We start from the raw sequence: 24,046 nt of genomic DNA on the forward strand, positions 1-24,046 counted from the left end.
AGTAGAGAACGAAAGGTCCCCATATGGCCATTGCTTGTTTTATCCATAATTCTAGCCTCTTATTCTTTCCTTTTGAGTAGATTAATTCTTCTTATATTGTAATGATCATGTATTAACTCACCCAAGAAACATGTTTAAGAGCATGACATGTCCTAGGCTGTCGGTACTCAAGGTACAATGTTGAGCAAGGCAAGGATCCCCAGCTCACAAACCTTGGCAGAGGAAGCAGACACTAAGTAAATAATCACAGTCATGAACCCATGGTTACAAACATACAGAAAGACTTTGAAAGAAACACAAGGACAAGGAGAGTGGACTGGAAAGGGAAAGGGAAATGGCAGGGACTAGAGCTGTGTGGGAAGATGGGGGTGTGACTTTATGCAGCACAGGTAGGGCTGGTGTGGCAGTATGGCACCAGGGAAAATAACAGTTGAATATTTTTTAGCATCTTTAGACAAGTATGGGATAAAAAAAAAGCCTACCAATTCAAAAGGAATCAGAAAAAGAGGGGAAAGGCAAAGAAACCAACATGAACTAAGATAAACAAGACAACGGTAGCAGCCAGGCATGGCAATGCCAACCAGCACTGGAAAGGCTGAGGTTATGAGGATCATAAATTCAAGGCCAGTCTGGGCTACCCAGTAAAATCCTGTCTAAACAAACAAAAAATTCAGCAAATCAGTGTCTTGGTTTCTTTTCTGTCATGTGAACACTCTGATGCATGCCATTTGAGGGGAAAAGGTTTGTCTTAGCTCACAGTCCCAGGTTATAGAGATTATAATCATGACCAGAAAGTCAAGGATGGAAGACCCCACCCCACCTCCAGAAAAGTGTGCTTTAAGTGGCTGTAGGAGGAAAAGCAATCTAATATTTCTGTCCTTTCTGAAGTTTTTTACTTGTTTGTTTTTACTATAATTGTTCACTAGGAATACTTGCACCACCAGGAGAAAGCACTGTGAAGTCTTGGAGAAACAGAGCCTGTGAATGGCAAATTCTTGACTTTGTTTGGGTTGGGTTTTTATTCTTCTTTTGTTTTCTTATTTAGAAGCGTTTTATTGTGTAGCCTTGGTTGGCCTTGGACAAATTTCAGTTTTATAAAAGCTAAATACAATTGGTTTCATGTGTGGGTGTGTGTAGGTGTGTATGCACGTGGGTGCGTGCTGAAGACTACCCAGGGAGCCACCACTCAGCAGCCATGCACCTTGCTTAGTAAGATGGTGTCTTACCGGGAAGCAAGGGCTTGATGATTACACCAAGCTGGCCAGTCAGGAGACCCAAGAGACCTCCCTGCCCTTACTCTGCAGACTAAAGTGCAGGCTACCCTCTCTGCTTTTCACCTGGTGCTAGAGATCCAAGTTGGTTCTTTATTGAAAATGGTTGTGAAGTGCTGCATTCAATGAAGAGCTGACTTGGGTTTTATTAGATTGGAACTATTAGATTCCTTTGTTGTTTTCCTTCTTTAGGGGCTTATTCATTTGTTTTCAGATAGGGTCTCAATTTTGGCCCATGCTGTCCTGAAATTCTGTGTATCCCATGCTAGCCTTGAACTTGCAGGGATGGCCTGCCTTTGCATCTTGAGTACTGCAATTATGTTCACTGACACACTCAGCATGTTGGAACAGCCTTAATGCCCAATGCAGTGCTTCACAATTATTTTTCAGTACCACCTCCCAAGGGAGCTTTTAAAAACATTCACCCTGCCCCAGGATAAGGCTCTTCTACCCTCCCAAGAACCATTTTTCAGCCCTTTAGGGAGATATAGTACTATCCTCTTTGAGGAATGTGCAACCTTCATGAATGTTAAGAACATTACTCAAACTTCCCCAATAGTTCTCAAGCTAATGTGTTTTGATTTTGCAGCTGCCTGCCTCTCAAACATCACATGGTGACCACCCCAACACTGCTTCTGTGGGGAGAGGAAGATGCATTTATGGAGGTAGAGATGGCCGAGGTCACAAAGATTTATGTTAAAAACTATTTCAGACTCACCATTTTGTCAGAAGGTAGCCACTGGCTTCAGCAAGACCAGCCTGACATAGTGAATGGACTGATATGGGCATTCCTGAAGGAAGAAACAAGGAGAGACTGACTTTATCTCCTACAGGGAGTCTTTCATGGAATTTCAAAAAACCTCTTAAAAACTTGTTCCTCAACTTATGTTTTATTAGAAAAAAATACCTGTTTTAATATGCTTGATTATAAATAAATATAGTGATACATGGTACTGAAAAAATTGGTGTAATTCTTTTTCATTGTATTTGCACAGAAAAACATCTGCCTTAAAATGCACAGTTGTACAAAAGGTACCTGGAGAAGATGGCTCATATTTGGCTCCTGGTTTCCTTTATCCTATTAACATATGGTATCCCTGTTAACATATGTATCCTTTTCAAACAAACACTCATGAGCTGGGCCACAATATAAAAGGCGGATCTGCAGTGGCAAACATTTTAATTTAATTGTTAAAACATTGTTTCTACTATATTTTCTAGCCATCAAAAATTCCAGCATCAACTCCCATGGCTCTATAATCTATAAAGGAATCTGAATAACTTGGCCAGATGAGCCTTTCAGGAAATGGATCTTACGTTCTCTTTATGATGAATGATTAAACTATATTTGAAACATGTGTACATCAACCAAGCAGGAAAATACCTTTTTATCCATTTAGTGCAGTAAGAAATTGATACTATAATTCCTTTGAACACTAGAATCCAAGTTTTACAGGGTAAGATATAATTTTTTAAAGCTGATGTACATTGTCGGACTGCTGAACTGTAGGCATGCAGACAATTTTCTTATGAATAAATCCAGTCCCAAGACCCTTAGCAGACCCCAAACTGCAGATGACCCAAAACCTATATGATAGACGCCTTTTCCGTTTTAACCAAGCCCTTACTGTATACTGTGGCTGTGACTCTTTCAGTCTGAAGTGTGATGATCAAATTAGCACCATTCTTTTTCTCTCTTTTCACAGTACAATTTTTCTTTCATTCCTCCTGGGAAATATCTACTTTTTTAATTAAAAGTAGTTTTTATGGCTTCTCTTAGGCATTTGGGGGCCATTAGTGGGTGAGATTAAATAATACTGAGCAATATGTGGATTTTATTTTGCACAAGTGATGCACATCAAGACAGTCTATCTGAAAGTTGAGTGGATAGAGGGAGGCACATGCAGCCCCGCTCTCCTGGGCTGAGATGATTTGCATCTCCAGGTTGGATGAAGCTGAGCAGAGGGAGATGTTATCACATTGCTCAGACACATCATTTCTGTGACGTTTTTCAGTTCATATTTTTAAACCCTGGTGACCACAGGTAACTAAGACCATGGATGAGGGTCAGGGACTGACTACTGCAATAAAATGTTACAGTCAAATATTACCCCACATCTGGCCCACAGAGCATAAAAGAAAGATGATGTGAGAACTGTTTCTTAAGAAGCATGTAAATGCTTTTTAAATTTAAAAATTAAAGGATGCAATTAAAGAAAGCTGAGGGAGTAGAACGGTGCATTGTATGACAAGTCACAGAAGGGACAGTGCTGCTCTAGTCAGGGCTGGCCACTGTCTTGGGATATCCTCTCTGGCAAAAGAGGCAATTAGTAACATGGCAAGTCACAGCATCTTTGTGACATTTCCTGCATTACAGACAGTTGTCATAGTGAAGGAGAATGTGGAGTGTCCTCAGAATTCTCATTGTGTCATAGTAACCTCTAGGCACAATAAAAGTTCAATTTGTTTAAAACCATAGACTGGAGTCTCGGAGTCTTGTAACAAACATGCATGGTAGGGAGTATTGCCAACTTGAAGATGTGAGAACAAGTTTTAACATGTAACTTTACCAATTCCCCTTGTGTAATGTTGGCACCTGGAAGAGACCTTCCACGGAGATCCATCTTGCTTACCAAGCTTTGGTACCCATAGCTCCTCTTGTAGTAGGGCTAACCTGATACATGTCAATAGATGTGAACTCAGGGACCTAAACAATCACTTTCATTTCGGGAAAAGGAATTCAGATTACCAGTTAGTGAACACAGCAGGAATCCTCAGTGCAGCATGGTCAGGATGGTGAGTGCTCCCAGATCCAGAAGAGAGCCTAGTTCACACTAACTGGCTCTATGACGTCTCGAGGACTGCAGGAAGCAAGGGAATCGTCCTGGAAACCGTGCTGACACAGTTAAGTAGATCTTATTTTAGTCAAGTTTCTTTTCAGTTTAGAATGTTGACTGGTTCATGTAGACTAATCTTAACAATATAAGCCCCACATGCTATAGTCAGTTCAGGCCTATTAGAATTAATGTACCCTATTTTTTTTAAAACAATTCATGTTTTGCATCTCACACGGACACATTTGTGCTCTCTTCTCACTCCTCCTCCTGCTCAGCTGCTCTCTCCCACCCCCTTGCCCTTCCCTGCCCCCTTGCTGGTTCCCTTTTTTCTCTACCACTTTCTTCTCTCCAGTTACAGAGCCTATTACTCTCTCTTCTCCACCTCTTCCTCTCTTAAAATCATTCTTCATAAATTTCTATGTATGGAAGAGGGCTCATAAGTTCTTTTTTTAAAATATTTTTATTAGGTATTTTCCTCATTTACATTTCCAATGCTATCCCAAAAGTCCCCCATACCCTCCCCCCCCACTCCCCTACCCACCCACTCCCACTTTTTGGTCCTGGTGTTCCCCTGTACTGGGGCATATAAAGTTTGAAGTCCAATGGGCCTCTCTTTCCAGTGATGGCCGACTAGGCCATCTTTTGATACATATGCAGCTAGAGTCAAGAGCTCCGGGGTACTGGTTAGTTCATAATGTTGTTCCACCTGTAGGGTTGCAGATCCCTTTAGCTCCTTGGGTACTTTCTCTAGCTCCTCCATTGGGGGCCCTGTGATCCATCCAATAGCTCATTGTGAGCATCCACTTCTGTGTTTGCTAGGTCCCGGCATAGTCTCACAAGAGACAGCTATATCAGGGTCCTTTCAGCAAAATCTTGCTAGTGTATGCAATGGTGTCAGCGTTTGGAAGCTGATTATGGGATGGATCCCTGGATATGGCAGTCTCTAGATGGTCCATCCTTTCGTCTCAGCTCCAAACTTTGTCTCTGTAACTCCTTCTATGGGTGTTTTGTTCCCAATTCTAAGAAGGAGCAAAGTGTCCACACTTCGGTCTTCGTTCTTCTTGAGTTTCATGCGTTTAGCAAATTGTATCTTATACCTTGAGTATCCTAAGTTTCTGGGCTAATATCCACTTATCAGTGAGTACATATTGTGTGAGTTCCTTTGTGATTGTGTTACCTCACTCAGGATGATGCCCTACAGGTCCATCAATTTGCCTAGGAATTTCATAAATTCATTCTTTTTAATAGCTGAGTAGTACTCCATTGTGTAAATGTACCACATTTTCTGTATCCATTCCTCTGTTGAGGGGCAACTGGGTTCTTTCCAGCTTCTGGCTATTATAAATAAGTTCTTAAGGTGCCCTTTCTTACATGTCCTGGCATAAAGAGAATGAAGTCAGCAAAGAAATAAATCTGTATGGACAGCAGACGAAGTTCATGAGTTAGCTCTCACTGCAGCCCACAGCAAATTTTACTGGCATTGCCACTTAAGTTTGAAAGTTGCAATTCCATTCAAATTAATATTTCCTTAGAAGTACATAGGAGTAATCTAATATCAGAAATTGTTATGTGAAAATTTACTAACCATATATATATGACCAAAACTAACAGCACACCGTGATTGTTCTCTTGATGAGATTCTAATTCTCCTGTGGATTTCCCCCCCTAATTTTAAAGGTAGTGCATCGTTTCCTATTAACCAACAATTAGCTGTAAGGGCGCTAATTACATGCAAACACGGAAATAGCCCTTGGATGTGGAGAAAGGAATAGCCATAACGTTGAGAAGCAGGCTTCATGGCTCATCAGAACCAGCACCAAGATACCATAGACTCCACAGAGGTGGAGGTGTGGGACAGCAGGACTGCGCAGGAGGTGAACAAGTCCTTATATCCTCCGGCAGTGGACAGTCCCTTCACTCTCAACACTCACCTGAGTGCTTGGCGCTGGGCTTGCACCATCATCCTGGGGACTGTGCTGGTACCCGTGCGGGTGTCCTGCATTGTCTTCCTCCTCATCCTTCTCTGGCCAGTGGCCGTACTCTCCGCCATTAACTTGCCTACTCAACCTACCAAACCCATAAGGAGATGGAGGAAACATCTGATAAAGTTGGCCCTGGTATTCTTGTTTCGTTTGGGGTTCTTTTTTGCTGGGTTCCTGGTTAAGGTCAAAGGGAAAAAGGCTACCAGAGAGGAGGCCCCCATCTTTGTCTCCGCACCACACTCCACCTTCTTTGATGCAATCGCCGTTGTTGTGGCGGGGCTCCCTTCGGTGGTCTCTGAAAGTAAGCTTGTGAGGGTCCCATTGGCTGGGAAGTGCATCCTGGTAACTCAGCCTGTGCTTGTGAAACGAGAAGACCCGAATTCTAGAAAGACTACCCGGAATGAAATCCTCAGACGAGTGAAATCTAAAATGAAGTGGCCGCAGATTCTGATTTTTCCGGAAGGATTGTGCACCAACCGCTCCTGTCTCGTCACTTTTAAACTAGGAGCCTTCTCCCCAGGTGTCCCTGTGCAACCAGTGCTGCTTAGGTACCCCAACACCCTGGACACAGTGACCTGGACTTGGAATGGGTTCTCAGGCTTCCAGGTATGTATGCTTACTCTGAGTCAGCTCTTCACTAGAGTGGAAGTCGAGTTCATGCCTGTTTATATCCCAAGTGAAGAAGAAAAGAAAGACCCCATCCTTTTTGCCAACACAGTCCGAATCAAGATGGCAAACGCTTTGAAGCTGCCTGTAACCGATCACAGCTTGGAAGACTGTAAACTAATGATATCTGCAGGTGCCCTTCAACTACCCATGGAAGCTGGCTTGGTGGAATTTACAAAAATCAGTCAGAAATTGAAATTAGATTGGGACAACATCCACAAGCACTTGGACCAATACGCTTCGTTTGCGGTCTCCTCAAAAGGAGGCAAGATTGGAATTGAAGCGTTCTCACGTTATTTAAAACTCCCAATTTCAGAGCCCTTGAGACAGCTTTTCTCTCTCTTTGACAGGAATCAGGATGGCACCATAGACTTCCGAGAGTATGTGATAGGCCTAACTGTCCTGTGCAACCCATCCAACACGGAGAAGATTCTGCAAATGTCATTTAAACTTTTTGATCTTGATGAGGATGGTTATGTAACAGAATGGGAGTTGACAACTATGCTTCGGGCAGCTTTCGGAGTGCCAGACCTAGATGTTTCCACACTCTTCCAGCAGATGGCTGGCAAGGATTCAGATCAGGTTTCATACAGAACTTTTCGGAGGTTTGCCCTGAAGCATCCAGCATATGCCAAATTATTTCATTCATACATAGACCTCCAGGCAGCCTATATATACTCATTACCAGGAGAAGTATAAACATTTCCCTAATATTAAGATGTTCAAGGCATCCTTGGGAACAGGAAAATAACTTTCAGGTGGAAATGATGAACTAAATAAAAATTATCCTTTGAGGAAAAACTCAGTGATTTTTATTCTAAGTAACATGGATACTGTCTTGGAAAAAGCAACTTGGGTAAGGGCTTCCATCTTTGAGGAAAGCCAGGCCAAGCACTCAAGCAGAAGTAGAGATGGGGACCATGGAGGGGTGCTGCTTACTGGCTTGCTTCCCGTGGCTCACTCAGCATACTTATACAACCTAGGACCATTTGCCCAGGGAAGGCACCATTCACTGTGAGCTAAGCCCTCTCACATCAGTATTCAAGAAAATGTACCACTGACTTGTCCACAGGCTGGTCTGACGGAGACAATTCTTCAGTTGTGGTCCTTTCTTCTCAAATGGCCCTAGCTTGTGTCATGTTGACAAAAACTAACACAGATATTATATTTAAAATATGCTTGAGGAATTATAATGCCTTTTTTCCCTTAAGATAATGTTCATTGGGCACAATGGCATATGCCTGGAGTCCCATACACCCAGAAAATAAGAAGCAGAAACAAGGCTTTACAACCAAGCAAACAGACTTAGACTTAAAAAGATTTACAGCTTGTGTTGGGGTTTTCCTTTTCATTGGTAATAAATTGTCCTCAAGCTCCTGTTTTCATTCGTAAATTATTTTAACATGAAATTAAGAACTCCAAGAAGGGGACCCTGATTTTCCAGGTATTATACAATGGCTCTCTACTGGGACCCCCTAGGATTTCTGACAACATTTCTTTCTTGCTTTTTAATTCTTTCGTTGAGAGAAAACATCTAAAGAAGGCATCAAAAGGATTCTATATTATATGATAGAGACACGTGCTCAACCATGCTTGGTCCTGCACTACTCACAATAGCTAGGAAGTGGAATGAATCTATATGTCCATCATAGAGAGAATGGATGGGTATCCAGGAGGAGGGAAGCCTGTGAGCTGCAATAGCCTGGAAACTAGCACAGTGCAGGAAGAGGGGTTGTGGTGGATGAGTAGGACTCGGAGGCTAATATGGACACTGACATTTATACCAGGTGCTTGTGAATAGGGAACTGTAGGAGTCCTGATGCTAGCATGGATTTTGATCTGCTGATAGGGATCCCACAGATGTAGGTCAATAGAGAACTATATGTATCACTTCTACCAGAGGCAATGGAAATGACTCCTTTTTGGCTTACAAGGAATCTAGTTCACAACTTCCTGAGAAATATTTCATCTAAGTGACAGAAATATTTCTACAATCCAGCTTGAGCTGAGCTTAGACTCAATTTTGGGCCAAGCCAGGGGCCTGACCTTATGGGGTGTTTTAGGGTACCCTTTGAACCTGACAATACATAATGGAAATTTACTTAGCTGTAAAGAAAAAAAAATGTAATGATGTAATTTGCATGTAAATGCATGGAATTGGGAAAATATATATGGAGGTAACTTGGGTGCAGAAGTAAGAACATTTTATAAATGGATGGCATGGCATGGTTAAGGGGAAGGTTTTTATTACAGAAATGTGGGAGAGAACAGCTAGAGGCATCTGGAAGAGTCTAGAGCAGGGGGGGGGGCTGAACATGATCAGCAGACTGAAACTGGGCTTTAGAGAAGCAGGAACAGCAGAGATAGATAGATAGATAGATGACTGAGATAGATAGATAGATGATAGATAGATAGATAGATAGATAGATAGATAGATAGATAGGAAGGAGAGTAGAGGGAAGGAAGTAGGAAAGAAGAGGGTGGGGGAAAGCAGGGGTGGGGTGGGGGGAGAGCATAGCCAAAATAGCAGGATTAGAAAGAGAACAGGGTAAGCCCATGAGCTAGAGATGAAAGGAAATAAAACTTGAGACCTGTGATGCATATAATTTATGTCAAATAGCCCAAAGAGTTGTTTGTGAGCTTTGAAACCTGGGGCTGAGAACATAGCAGAAGAGGCCAGGACATGCCCGGGCAGGCCCGTCGTGGTTACATGTCCTGACTGGCCTGGTGCCTCCCTATCTCCCGCCCTTCTGACAGTCTGTTGATGTTTAAATGGACCAATCATGTGAAACCGCGCCAATTCCTCCCCCAGCCCCACCCCTTTTCTATAAAAGTCCCTAGCTTCCAAGCCTCAGGGTCGAAACCAATGTCTCCTGGGTGAGATAAGTTTAGACCCGGAGCTCCGCCATTATGGCTCCACCATGTGGTCTACTCTTCTGTCTCCTGTGGGAGATATGTGTCCGCCCGGAGCTCTGTCATTAAACTACCTCATGCTTTTACATCGAGACGACCGTCTGTTCGTGATTCTTGGGTGCACGCCGAATCGAGAATTGAGTGGGGGTTTCCCCACTAGGTTCTTTCAGAGACATTTAATGTTGTGGAGGAGGTAAGAAGGGCAGCATGCTGACACTGAAAGACCCACAACGTGAGGACTCCCCCACGTTCTGACTCAGGAGAGGCGACACCCCAAAATCACCCACAAGAAACGGTCTTGCTGCAACTGCAAGAGGATTTTTATTCGAGAGCGTTCTCGGGCCCATGGTCATACACCACGCAGGGGTAGAGGACTATGGCGCCCCGAGTAGCTGTATAAGGGGGTATTTAAAGGAAGAAACCACAACTCAAGGAAGTGGGGAGGGCGTTGTTGGAAAAATACTAAAGATACCAGTTAAGAGTCATAAGGAAGTGTAAAGTCACAAGAGTCACAGAGAATACCTGGTAATTGTTTTGGTTAACTCTCAGTTTCTAAGAGCCCCTAACAATAGCACATTTGCATGGCAGTTTCCGGAGTTGGTCAGGGTGACTTTCTTTGAATGAACACTCTTTGAACTCAGGAAGCAGGTAGGTGGAGGAAGGAATGTCGCTATCAAGGTATGATTAGCATACCTTGGAGCAATGGGTCACAAAGGTTACATTCCCAAGCCTCAACCTAAAGGCCTAGAATTTTGTTACTTCTTCATTCCCCCTTTTTTTTTTTTTGTTAATAGTTCTAATCTTAGAACTAGACACTATCTTTTCTCTGACATATTTGATCCTTTAGGGCATAGTACTGTTGTCTCAAAACTAAAAGCCGCACTGCACTAATTCTTGTTCTAATAAAGGTGACTTGTCTATTTAACACACATGCACCTATAATTAAAAGCAGAAGCAAAATCAAAAGGGGTATCATAAAGGTAGAAAGTAGGGTGGTCAAGAGTACAAGATAAGGGCCTTTTCACCGGAGTCTCAAGGTTTTCTGTGCAGAGACGTCTAATGTAGCAGGTCTTCTTCTCTTGAGTAGGCCTTTTGGAGCTGCTTTTTTTGCTCGCTGTCTCACTCACTGGAGCACCTTGAGCCTAGAGAACAAAGGCTGGGAAAGCAGCATGTCAGCACTATGTACAGAGGCTATTTTTACCAGTGGAGGGGGCCCCCTGTAGAGTAATTCATAAGGGGGTCAGTCTAAACTGTCCAGGGGTGTTTCTAACCCTGAAGAGCAAAGGGTAGGAGAGCTATCCAATCATTAGCGCCAGTCTCTGTTGTCAATTTGGTAAGGGTCTCTTAATGGTTCTATTTATTTTTTCTACCTGTCCTGAGCTTTGGGCCTGTATGCACAATGTAACTTCTAACCGATCTCTAATATCTTGGCCAGTCCCTGATTTACCTGGGCAACAAAGGCAGATCTATTACCTTGGGAAGATTTCTTTTAGGATCTTCAGTCCTGGTAGGAAAAGCTTTTATCCATCTTGAAACGGTATCTATAAACACTAACAAGTACTTGTTGCAATATCTAGCTGGCTTAATTTCTGTAAATTCTACCTCGTCATAGCACAGGCCTTGCAGCTTTTGACTATTTCTTCTGCCAAGTCAGAGAGTCCTGTAACATAGTAGTCAAAGGACCTAACCTCACCTTTGAATTTCTTGGCCCCCAGGTGGGTCAAATACTGTCCAAACTTGATAGTGCTCAGGGGTGTATCTAAAGCTGGTCTCTCTGATGTCATAATAATCTTTAGGCTCCTTGACTGCCAGGATTATTGCTCCTTGGGCCACCTGTTTGGTGGTTAGATCTGCCATCTGATTTTCTTTAGCCATAGCATCTTAGGTTTTTCTCTGCAGATGTCAACAGCCCTCTTTGTCTGTATATTGCTCCGTACAGTGGCAAAAGCATACCTGCTGTCAGTGTAGACTTTTCTTTTGCCATTTATGGACCTTGTCTCAAAGTCACAAGTTCAGCTTTCTGGGCCGACGTCCCTTCAGGGAGGCTCCTGGCCTAGATCACTTGCTTTCTGTCCACCACCATACTGCTGTCCCCGCCTTCTGCTTACCTTTAACCTTGAGGCTGCTGTCATCAGTGTACCAGCTCGAACCCTCAGGCCAAGGCTGATCTGATCCTTCAGATCATTTCAGCGCAGTGGTGAGTAGGTGCAGTCTCACACAGTGGGACAGCAGGTGGAACGAAGCGAAAGTCACTCGTTCAGTCAACAAAAAGCTCTGATGTGTCACAGGAGCGTTGGTAGTCATCCATCAGTCAGGGGGCTTTCAGATAATGCTTTCAAGAGCGTGGGATGCCATTACAGCTAGTTGCTGTCCCAGAGTGAGCTTATCAGCATCCTTGACAAGCAGATTATGGCAGTAATAGCTTACAGGCAAGAAAATCACCCGCTGGCAACAGGGTGTAACTTCTTGGTTAGGTAAGCCACTGGCCTTTTTCAAAGTCCCAAAGTCTGAGCAAGAACTCCTCTGGCGACCCCTGATCTCTCTTCCACATAAAGAGTGAAAGGCTTGGTTAGGTCAGGCAAAGGCTGGCCATCAAGAGGGCCTTTTTAATTTTTTTTAAGGCTTTCTGGCAATCCGGGATCCACAAAACACCTCCCCTTTCTTGGTTAGGGGGTACAACAAGGCAGCTAAGGTCGCCAACCCAGGTGTCTAGAGTCTGTAGAAGCCAGCAGTACCCAAGAATTTTCTTACTTGCCTTGGTGTAGTTAGCCACTACTTCCCGACTCGAAGGGTGTCTCTCAAATAAGTACCTTCAGTTTGACACAGCTGAGCCTTTTTAGCTGAGGCTCGGTCTTCAGTTGTCCAGGTTTCCTGTCTAGATCCTGTCTTTTTCTTTCTCTCCTATCACTGTGGCCAAGATTCTAGTCAAATTTTTCTCTTGTCTACGATCCCTCCTGTTTTTTTTTTCTTTTGCCTCCCGCCTCTCTCTCTTTCACACACACACTTTTTCTGCCTCTTTCACTAGATCGCCTAACTGTCTCCCTCTTTTCTCTGAAGCTTCTTTCTGATATCGGGGGCCAACTGCCTTATGAAGGCCAGCCAGGCCACTGAGGCCTTCTGGGCTTCCGAGGTAAGATTAAAGGGAGTGAACTGCCTGAAGGCTTCCATAAGTCTTTCAAGGAACATTGAGGGAGGTTCGATCGGCCCCTGCATTACCTCTTACCTTAGCCAAATTAGTGGGCCCATCTTGAGGCACCTTGGAGACCAGAGCCTGGCGTTAGATTTTCAAGCTCTCCTTACCTTCAGCCATGTTGCATTCGCAACTGGGGCGAGTCAAAAGGAATCCCATGTTGATCTCATTTTGTAGCTGTGTAAACCGCTGTTGGCTTCCGGGCCATTTTTCTAGCTTTTAACAGAATTCTCTCTCGCTCTTCCGTTGTTAAGAGCATCTGCAACAGCTGTTGATAATCATCTCAAGTAGGCTGATGAGAAAACATAAGGAACTCTACCAACCCTGTGAGGCTTTGGGGATCCTGAGAAAGGGGGTGGTTAGTTTTCCAGTTATAAATACCAACAGAGGAAAATGACCAGTACTGAAGGGTTTAAAGTTTGGACGGGTCCACCAGAGTCCGCCCGGACTCTGTGCTCTGCAGTTCCATGTACCCGCAGCGGTCCGCCTCTCGACACCCCGAGGGGTTTAGGGTTCCCTCGGCAGCTGGGGTTGAGGCTGTGGATAAGGGGAAGGTTGTGGACTAGGCCACTCAGGAGGCTTCATAGGGAGCCGAATTGGCTGGTGGCTGCGATTTGGGAGAAACCTTTAATTTCTCTTGTAACATAAGAGTACAACCACAATTTTGAGAAACAAAACCCAATTTTAACAGTGAAAACAATCTATTTTTTCTTTAAAAATGAACTCTAAAAACATTACTTGCTACAAATTTTGGCTGCCTGTTCCTGCACACAAACACAAGAAGGTGTAGTCGCCAATATTTCAAAAAGACACTACCCTAAATCTTATCTTTTATAAATCGGATTTCTAGGATAAGAATTACATAGAATATTACTCAATTTAGGCGTATCTTTAGAGACCTGTTCCCATGGGTTGTCTCATGCTGCATGTTGTAGTTCTAAATTACTCTAACCCAGAGTTACCAGTTTTAAGTCAACTTTTTGTTACCAATGTTACAAATTTTTAATCATAACTAATAACTTATGAGCCACTAATCTATAACCAAGACATATAAAAACATATTTATACTTTTGAAACTATTTAGAAACAAAAATGAAATGGCCGCATACATTTGTTCATTTAAACCAAACAAAATTCTTAATTTTTCTAGCTATAATTTCAAGAGAGGAGCACCTTGTCACCTGATGAATCCAATAATCACAAGCACAGAGATTTTTGTAGGAAAAACAGCCATTTGTTCCCTTACTATAGAACTTAAGAACTTGAGAAGCTGGTGGTTCCTATAAGAGCAGCGTTTATAATCAGCTCCTAGCAGGGCTTCTCTAGCCACACTAGATTCCTAACTACAGGTGCAGGGCTCCAAAGACCAATTAAAACTGTTTATTTTATTTTATTTTTTACCAAATTATCCCCAGATAGTCGGAGAGTACTGCTTTTCTCAAAACCCATTCTCTCACATCTCAGGTGTAAACTATCTCTAGTCAGGGTATAAAGCACCTATTAGAATTACCTTTGCTTTTCTAGATTTTCACATAGCTCTAAACACATACACAAAAACACATAAAACAGAAACCAACAGATCCAGACACATTCGACCCTTTCTTGTCCTCTACAAGCAGGCAAGAGAATTAGACGATTTTGGAGGGGGAAGCTTCCGCTTCAACAGAACTCGGTCCCTCTGACCGATCCGGAGACGGCCAGGCGTCCCTGGCTCTCCTTACCTCCCAGGGCGTCCCCCGGGGCCACAGCCTGTGGTCCTCCTAGCACATCTGCCGACCACAGTCCTCCGGTCCTTACGGCCCAAAAGGACAGCTGCAAATACCGACCGCGCGCGCATTTCAGACCCCATCACCCCATCGTCTACAAACACCAGCATCCATTTCTACCTAGACGACCAAAACCAGAGAAGCACACTTGTTCCTCACTCTGCCAGGTGTAAAACCAAGGCACGAGGTGGGACTCGAACCCACGATCTCGCAACCCGAAAACCAAGACACAAATTCAATAAACTCAGATGGATCTGAACTCAGACTTCGCCATGCTTCAGAAACATAGGACAAGACACAAACAACCCAACACAACAAGCACATGTTCCAATGTTCGTTTCAGAAAACAGACACTCAAAACAGAGACACCGGCCGGCACACACACAAGAGGGGATCCCCATACCTCCAAGTCGGTTCTTGGGTGTGAGGGGTGGTCGCGTTTCCCGGCCAACGCACCAAATGAAAGACCCACAACGTGAGGACTCCCCCACGTTCTGACTCAGGAGAGGCGACACCCCAAAATCACCCACAAGAAACGGTCTTGCTGCAACTGCAAGAGGATTTTTATTCGAGAGCGTTCTCGGGCCCATGGTCATACACCACGCAGGGGTAGAGGACTATGGCGCCCCGAGTAGCTGTATAAGGGGGTATTTAAAGGAAGAAACCACAACTCAAGGAAGTGGGGAGGGCGTTGTTGGAAAAATACTAAAGATACCAGTTAAGAGTCATAAGGAAGTGTAAAGTCACAAGAGTCACAGAGAATACCTGGTAATTGTTTTGGTTAACTCTCAGTTTCTAAGAGCCCCTAACAATAGCACATTTGCATGGCAGTTTCCGGAGTTGGTCAGGGTGACTTTCTTTGAATGAACACTCTTTGAACTCAGGAAGCAGGTAGGTGGAGGAAGGAATGTCGCTATCAAGGTATGATTAGCATACCTTGGAGCAATGGGTCACAAAGGTTACATTCCCAAGCCTCAACCTAAAGGCCTAGAATTTTGTTACTTCTTCAACATGAACTCTGAAATATGTAACAGGTAATTGTGATAATGAGGGAGCCTGGAGGTCAGCATGAACTTTGGTATGCTAACACACACCACAAATGGCTTCACAAGTTCCCAAGGAATGCTGTCTAAGTTCCCAAGGACTTTTGTCTAACCACCAGAATTTGGAGAGATGGAATTTCATTTGGGCCTGACACATCGCACATTTGCATTAATAAAAGCAGATCCTAGCTTGGAGTCTTTAGAGCCACACGCTCGACTTAGAATAAAAGCCTTACAACTTAAGGACCATTGGGGTGGGGAAACCCTCAAAAAAAATGGCAGATAACTTAATAGTTGTGATATGAAACCAGATGTGGCAGTGGAGTTAGGCATGAAAACAGGAAGCTGTGAATCATGAGAGGGTTAACCTTCACATTTTCTTAATCCAAATCATTTATTCCTCAAAGCTAAGTAGGTGTAATGAGCACAGTAAAAAAACAAAACAAAAAAACCCATGCATTTTAGATTTGTAAAAATAGCTTAGCCAGGAATTCCACTGCACTCAAGGCTGCACCTGATAACCAAAACCTAGTGGCACCACTTAGATAATTAGACACAGGCCTAGAATTCCGTTGACGCCAGTAGATAGAATATAAACAGAGACTAAGAGTCTGCCCTGTGGCTGGAGAGTCTCTCCCAGGATCCTGACCCTCAATCAAAGACTACTGTTAGAGTCGTCTGATACAGGCTGACTCCATGACAGGCTTCAAATTGGCAGTCCAGGAGACTAGGCCTAAGAACTGGGCAAATCCAGGCAAGCCCAGGCAAGTCAGTTACTAGAAAAAAACCCTGGCTTTAGGCAGCTCGTCAGAAACTGCCCTGCCATCAGAAGCTGTCCTGCCACCTGGCCTGAAGCAAGGGCAATGGGTCAGCAACAGTTTCCATCCCCCACACCCTGGTAACGGAATATTCTTAGAGATGGAGCAAGATGAAGGTCATCTATCCCAGAATCCCCTAATGTGCTTAAATCAGGCCTACGAGCTCACTTGATTGTCTCTGTCTTGGTAATGGGAGACCCCAGCATGCTGGACTTCTGTAGAATAAAACACTCTTTGTGTTTACATACTATTTGAGTCCTAGGTATCATTCCTTAGCGAATCATGGACCCTTACATAACCTTCAGCTAAGATACATCACCCAGTGAAGCAGCCTTAGGGAGATGGCCTTGGGACCATAGGAATTTAGGGCATGAACCTTGTGTGATGACCCTCAGCATACTAAAATATAACTATATCAACTATATATTGCTATATCAACTATGCCTATCTACCTCCTTGCTCAGGACATTAATACTCACTACTGGAAAACTTGTGATCCCACCCCCCATTCTACCCCCAACCCCCATCTTTCATAAAGAGGGCTGAGGATGCAGACACCCCAGGAAGGACACATACAAACGCTTCTCACATTGATTTCAAGTCAATTCTCCATAACACTCATTAAACGGTTGACTAACACCAACCAATAAGAAGTAAGAACAGATTACAGCTCTGAGGACCTTCCCTTCAGGGCGGTTAGGAGGGCGCAAGCAGGCCGATGTAAACAGAGCGAGTGCGCCTGCGCAGCAGCGCCCGGTCACGTGGCTGCGGGCTTTGATTCCTCGGCGTGCGGTGTCTGGTCCGCAGCGTTTAGGGGCCGGCTGTAAACTAGGTAGGGCGGGAACTTTCCTTCCGGGGCGGACTCGGGAACGCCCCCGTCCCGGTCCCGCGGGGCCTGGCACCGAGGTTCTGCGGCCGACATGGCCCACTGTGGAGCGGGAGGCGCGGCCCCGGTGGGCCTTCTGAGTTCCCCGGGGCTTGGCAGGAAGGGGCTGCCCAGGAAGGGGCCCGGGGAGCGGCGCCGGCTGAAGGCGGCGGTGTCGGAGCAGCTCAGCCGCGACGTGCTCAGGTAGGAGGCGGGAGCAGCGCTGCTCACTCCCTCCCCGCCTCGCTGCAGTCTCGCCGGGTGCCTCCCTCCCAAGGAGGCTCAGCCCGACCCAAGGAACCGGTGTCATGGCACTCAGAAGGAGGACAAAAATTAGACATACACGATGCGTTGCAACCAGTGTTTCTAAGGTTCACACACCGGCAGTGGCTGTTGCTAAGTTCGGGCTGCGTCCAGACCCTGAAACACATACCATGTCTTTAAAAAGTTGTAAGAAAATTTATTCAATTAGGAAAACAAGTGTTTCCTTGAAATGAAGGACCGAACAGCGTGCCTCTAACGGGGCAGCGCAGGGTCACAGCTACCATTAATTCCTCTATGCTCTTAGCAGGGAAGGCGTAATTCTGACAGGTGGGCAGATGAACCCGGCCATCAACTAGTGGGGGAAACACATACTGCTGTACTGAAAATAATTCTGACAATAGATCTGCTGTGCTAACCTCCCATCCACCCAAGTGGTCAGACTTGCAGACTCCTGTCTCTATTTAAATTGTTCAAAGTGCAGACTAGGGCTGAAACTCGATTTAAAGATAACAGCATATATGAAAATGCATCTCCTAAGGTGTTTATATAAGTTAGTAAAAATTTATTCAAGGCCAGCTCTTCCTTAGGCATTAATTAGCCACACACAGACCTGTGATAAGTGCGGGAGTGATTTCTTACTGGGAATGCGTATTATTTCTATAATAGTGTGGGTGATGAGAACCAAACCCAGACCCTCTGCAAGAGCAGTATGTGCTGCTAACCTCTGGATCATTTCTCTCTTGTTGTACAATACTTTCATTTGCTTATTTGGGTTTTGTTGTTTTGTTGTTTTGTTTTTTGGGTGTTTTTTTCTCGTAGCCCAGACTGTTCAGGAACTCACTCTCTAGACCAGGATCACAGATCAGCCTGCCTCTGCCTGTCATTAGAGGCATCTGCCATCACACCTGGCTTTATTCTACAAATCTTACTGTAAACAACTGGAAATTTGGGGATCTTCACGTTGGACTCATATGTTTATCTGAAAAAAAGCTGAGGTTCTCTTCTTCATAGTTTTCATAGTCTCATTAATGATTTTAAAAACAGAGTCAATAGGCAAGCTACATATCTTATCAGCTGCCTGGAAGCATGGGGAAGAGAAAGCCATGCCTTTTATTATCAGGTCTGAGAAAGCTGGTAGGCTACCCAGTGGAGAACAGGTGCTGTGTGATGTGTGAGGTACTTCCAAAGAACAGTGAGAAAGTCCAGAGTGTATGGGCCAGTGTCTAAAAGAAAAGGATAGAAAGGAAAAGAAAAACTTATGCTTTGAGTTAGGACTCAGAAAAGCAGGCAGGTTTCTGCTGTTAGAGGAGCCCATTTGCCAGTGGTGACTACTCAGACAGTTTCTAGCCAATTGAAAGTATTTGTTCCTATTGGCTGGGACCTAAGTGTACTCCCAAGCATTTAGGTGAGGGGCTTTTAAAGCCACTTCCCCTGTATTGTGCAGCTGCAGGGGGAATTTTGCACAAGCAAACACTGTAACAGAACAGCAGAACAGCAGTTAGCTGGAGGGGAGGTCTGCACAGTAGGCAGTTTAACAAAAAAGCTAAATTAGCTGGAATCTGTTGACCTTGGATTCCTACAATAGAGTTGGTTAATTTTTTTTGTGGGATTCTCTATCAAGGAGACCAAATGTTAGTTAAACCTGAAATGGCCTCAGCAAGAATATGAGATGGAGGAGCCTCTGCGCTGTCTTGAAGGTAGAAAGGTTAAAACTGTAGATTCCTACATCCAGCCAACACCAGTTACTACCCACACGCGTTTTCATTTCATCCTCTCTGCCACCATGGACCCCACCTGGCTCAGGCTCCTGGCATCATCTGTTTGTACTGTAAGGTGGTTTGTCCACCTCGCTTCAAGTCCCACTTTACCCAGCTAATGGCTGATAATTTGCCTGTGTCTCAGACTGTTTGTTGACTCTCCCCTTTTAGGGTCTGTATACGTTCTTTGCCTCTTTTTCACCTTCATGTCTGCAACTGCAGAGTCAGATAGCAGGATGTGGTATTCGTTTTTAACAGCCTCTTGCTCCCTCCCACTCCCAAAGCCCCCTGTGGATCGGTTGGTTTGCTGCAAGGAGCAAAGCCAGGAGCTCCCTTTCACTTTGTTTCTGTAACCGAAGTAAACGTATTTTTTAATTTGATCTTTTTTTTTTTTTTTTTACTTAGTCACTTTACATCCCACCCAGTGCCTCCTTCCCAGTCACACCCTCCAACAATCCTTCACCACCACCACCCCCACCCCCCCACCCCCCTCCTGCTTCTTCTCTGAGCTGGTTGGGGCCTTCTGCTTATACCCGCATGCTGACACTTCAAGTCTCTGCAAAGGCTAGGTGCTTCCAACCCCAACAAGGCCAGACAAGGCAGCCCAGCTAGTAGAACATATCCCTCGTATAGGTAACAGCTTTTGGGATAGCCCCTGCTTCAGTTGTTTAGGACCCACATGAAAACCAAGCCTGCACATCTGTTACATATGTGCGGAGGCCTAGGCCCAGCTTGTGTATGTTCTTTTGTTTGGTGGTTCAGATTCTGAGAGCCCCAAGGGTCCTGGTTAGTTTACTCTGTTGGTTTTCCTGTGCAGTTCCTATCCCCTTCACAGCCCACAATCCAATCCTCTTTCCTATTCTTCCTGAAGAGTTCCCAAGCTCCATCCACTGTTTGGCCATATCTGTCTGAGTCGGCTGCTGAGTAGAGCCTCTCAGAGGACAACTTGCTTCCATCTGGTCACTCAGAATATCTTGTAGTCTTGTGTGGTGTCTGTCTTGTGTGGTTGGGGGTCAGGGTCAAGGAGTGTTTTTGCTGTTGAATGTATCATGCCTTTTAATTTTCAGATCTGTCTTTCTCTACTGTGCATGAAGCTCCAGAGGGGCAGGCATTGTGCTTTAGCCTTTAGTGGTGTTTATGTTCTTAGTACATAGGTCAAAATGCTTAATGGTAACTAAACGTCAATAGGAGTCTGAAGTGCTTTATATAGGTTATGCTATGATTTGAATATTTGTTCTTGTCAAAGTACAAGCTGGAATTTATAACTGTCATTGGTTTGTTATTAACTGTCAGTGGGTCCTTAAATTGTGATTAGGCCTTAAATGATTCATTCTTGTGGGTAAAACTGGCTCCCTAATTAAAGAGTGAATTTGGGGCTAGGGAGATGACTCAGTCAGTAAAGTGCTTGCTGTTGAAGCATGAAGGTCAGAATTCAGTGCTCCAGAACCTCCATAAAAGCTGGGCATGGTGGCATACTCTGTAATCTCAGCACTTGGAAGGCAGACAGGATGATTTGGGGGGTTGTTGGCCAGCCAGCCTAACCAAATGAGGCAGTTTCAGGTTCAGTGGAAGATCCTGTCCTGAAGTAAAAATGTAGGGGGCTATTAAGGAAAACTCTTGACATGAGCCTTTGACCTGCATGGATGGGTAGACACACACACACACACACATACACACACACACACACACCATGCAAAAGATTGGCCCTCTTTTGGCCTTGCTTACCCTCTTTCCACCATTCCATAAAGCATGGAGGCCTCTTACCAGATGTTAGCACCTTGAGATCAGAAGTTGCCTGTAGACCTGTAAGCCAATAAACTTGTTCGTTGTAAACATCTTGTCTGTAGTATACTGTTACAGCAATATAAAATAGGCAGGACAGGCCAGAACAGTAGAGGGCAAAGAGAAAGACAGAAATAAGCTGGGCTTTTGCTCCAGTCTGCTTTTTCTCTAGCTTTCACTATTGGGTGAGCCAGTAAACACTCCTTAATGTTTAAGATTTTTAACTTAAAGAAAATGCAAGATACACATGCACCTGATACAAGTGGTTTTATAAAACAAAAAATACACTCCCCTCTCCCTCTCTCTCCTCCCCCTTCACCTCCCCCTCTCCCTCCCTCCCCCTCTCCCCCCGCCCCGACACAAATATTCTGGTTATCTATTATGGACAGGATTTCTCATTGGTTTTTGGCTACTCCTGAATCTACTTTTGCTGTTTGAAGGAATCTAACGTAAACCAGGTGGGCCTAGCTAAAAGAGGCCAAGCATAAACTTCAAGTTCTGATTCTCCAGCTTCAGTCTCTGGTGTGTCTGAAATTCCAGGCATGTGGGGATCAAACTCAGGCGTCTGATATGCAGGGCTTGTACCCACAGCTGGCTGTCAGTCTGAATGCTTACTTACTTTAAAAGGGGTAGTGGGGTCAGCTGAGATGCTGGGTGGGAGAGAGGACAAATTGAGTATATAATTTGAGTTTTCAGCAAAATTTTGAGAACACAACACACTTTTGTTGTTAAGTTTTGGATAAGTTTGATTGTACTATATTATTGTATGTATTCTATTTTATCATAGATAATATGCCTAATGTATAAATCAAAATGTATGGCAGGTATGTATGTCTAGAGAAAATTGCCAGGTTTGGATTTGTAACATATTTATGCGGACAAGAAGGCTCTTTTGTAAAGTTACCTAAATGTCAGATTTTGTTCTCCTGGGAACTTGCCACATTAGAAGAGTCAGGCCTTGAGCTGGATATCGGTGGTGCACACTGTTGATCCCAGCACTCAGGAGGCAGACGTAGGCTGTGAGTTCCAGGCCAGCCTGATCTATAGAGCTCCAGATCTACAGAGGTCTACGGCAGCCAGGGCTACACAGAGAAATCTCAATAAAACAACAAAACAAAAAGACTGGCATCAGCATGAGCCTCTAGAGTATGCAGTCTGTATCTGCACGGTGATCGGTGAGGCTCAGCACAGCACTGTGACACTGAAGTAAGTTACCTAAAACTTTAATATAGTCACCTTCAAAAACAATCCGTGAAACAACCCTGACCAACCCAAAACGCATTTGCAAGGTTTCAAAAGCTTCTGCTCTCGGAAGCACTTGTTTCCTTTAGCATAAAAGGGATCCGTGGACAAGCAGATGCTCTCTCTGTGTACCAATGACGCATTGTTTTTGCCCTTTGGGAATTCATTATCTAGTGGGGAGAGACACATAAAAATAATGATGCAATGACAGAAATGCTGTAATAGAGGTGTGGACCTTGTATAATGGGACTGAGAGAGGAGCCATTAGCCTGCCCTTAGGGGAGTCAGTGTCTCGGGCAGCTTGCCAAGCTTTCACTGTAATGGATATCTTTACCAGTACATGATCCTCCCGTGGTCCATCGGTGTGATTGCCAATTATATCCTGTAACACAGAAATCCTCTGAGAACCCATACCTTGATGATACTGGTGATTTGGCATAGTGAAATAAAGTATTTTAAGTAGGTAGAGAGCAGAAATACATAGTATGAAGAAGCGAATGAATAGATTATGTTTTCTGTTATTTTCTAATTTCAGTTTATGAAAACATGTACTCAGTGGGCTTTGCCATAACTATGCATATACACTAGGGATTCAAATGGGTTACCTCCCGAGCCTGTCGGTTAATGATGGATGAGAACATGATTGATTCCTTTGGGTGGGAATGAGAAAGGGCAAAAAAGGTGTCACATCCTTGACATCCAAGGCTGCATTTTAGACTTTGTCATTAACAGAACAAAGTTACTAGTTTCTTTCTTTTCTTTTCTTTTTTATCTATTTTGTTTTGTTTTGTTTTTGTTTTTCGAGACAGGGTTTCTCTGTGTAGCCCAGGCTATCCTGGAACTCACTCTTTAGACCAGACTGGCCTCAAACTCAGAAATCCACCTGCCTATGCCTCCCAAGTGCTGGGATTACAGGCATGCGCCATCACGCCTGGCTGTTACTAGTTTCTTTTCTTTTCTTTTTTTTTTTTTAATTAGGTATTTTCCTCATTTACATTTCCAATGCTATCCCAAAAGCCCCTCATTCCCTCCCCCCACTCCCCTACCCACCCACTCCCACTTTTTGGCCCTGGTGTTCCCCTCTACTGGGGCATATAAAGTTTGCAAGTCCAATGGGTCTCTCCAGTGATGGCTGACTAGTTCATCTTTTGATACATATGCAGCTAGAGACAAGAGCTCCGGGGTACTGGTTAGTTCATATTGTTGTTCCACCTATAGGGTTGTAGATCCCTTTAGCTCCTTGGGTACTTTCTCTAGCTCCTCCATTGGGGGCCCTGTGATCCATCCAATAGCTCATTGTGAGCATCCACTTATGTGTTTGCTAGGCCCCCGGCATAGTCTCACAAGAGACAGCTATATCAGGGTCCTTTCAGCAAAATCTTGCTAGTGTATGCAATGGTGTCAGCGTTTGGAGGCTGATTATGGGATGGATCCCCGGATATGGTAGTCTCTAGATGGTCCATCCTTTTGTCTCAGCTCCAAACTTTGTCTCTGTAACTGCTTCCATGGGTGTTTTGTTCCCAATTCTAAGAAGGGGCAAGGTGACCACACTTTGGTCTTCGTTCTTCTTGAGTTTCATGTGTTTTGCACTGTTACTAGTTTCTAATCTGGATTGTCTGATGTTGTGTCTGCTTTGTTGTGTTGACTGTT

The 24,046-nt window shown here is 44.3% G+C and overlaps 3 protein-coding genes across 7 annotated transcripts in view; all 3 read left to right on the plus strand.

Annotated features, from left to right (window-relative positions):
* The window catches only part of Ephx4 (epoxide hydrolase 4), a 44,943-nt gene extending 42,710 nt beyond the window's left edge, over window positions 1–2,233 (plus strand). For 2 of the 3 annotated variants that reach the window (XM_085836981.1, XM_085836982.1), the window contains one exon: window positions 1,861–2,232. In XM_085836981.1, the coding sequence (XP_085693107.1) occupies window positions 1,861–2,089 (229 nt within the window). In that variant the 3' untranslated portion in view covers window positions 2,090–2,232. Of the gene's footprint in view, window positions 1–1,860 lie in introns of all 3 variants that reach the window. The other variant, XM_021163935.3, reaches the window with a different exon arrangement.
* Window positions 2,234–3,762: 1,529 nt separating this feature from the next.
* On the plus strand, window positions 3,763–8,019 carry LOC110295425 (lysophosphatidylcholine acyltransferase 2B). Its single transcript, XM_021163934.2, has 2 exons — window positions 3,763–4,175; window positions 5,786–8,019. The coding sequence occupies exon 2, from the start codon at window positions 5,905–5,907 to the stop codon at window positions 7,453–7,455; it is 1,551 nt and encodes a 516-aa protein (XP_021019593.1). The 5' UTR covers window positions 3,763–4,175; window positions 5,786–5,904; the 3' UTR covers window positions 7,456–8,019.
* Window positions 8,020–17,298: 9,279 nt separating this feature from the next.
* The window catches only part of Btbd8 (BTB domain containing 8), a 71,112-nt gene continuing 64,364 nt past the window's right edge, over window positions 17,299–24,046 (plus strand). For 2 of the 3 annotated variants that reach the window (XM_029477580.2, XM_021162653.3), the window contains exon 1: window positions 17,366–17,555. In XM_029477580.2, coding sequence (XP_029333440.1) covers window positions 17,407–17,555 — 149 coding nt within the window. In that variant the 5' untranslated portion in view covers window positions 17,366–17,406. Of the gene's footprint in view, window positions 17,319–17,365; window positions 17,556–24,046 lie in introns of those variants that run through there. The other variant, XM_085836983.1, reaches the window with a different exon arrangement.

The sequence above is a fragment of the Mus caroli genome, unplaced genomic scaffold, assembly GCF_978045245.1.
Source record: "Mus caroli unplaced genomic scaffold, Mus_caroli_1 scaffold_4, whole genome shotgun sequence".
Taxonomy (NCBI): Eukaryota; Metazoa; Chordata; class Mammalia; order Rodentia; family Muridae; genus Mus; species Mus caroli.

Bases quoted from the DNA above. Each gene is read 5' to 3' on its own strand.
- LOC110295425 (XM_021163934.2), top strand. From the start codon at position 5,905: ATGGCTCATCAGAACCAGCACCAAGATACCATAGACTCCACAGAGGTG.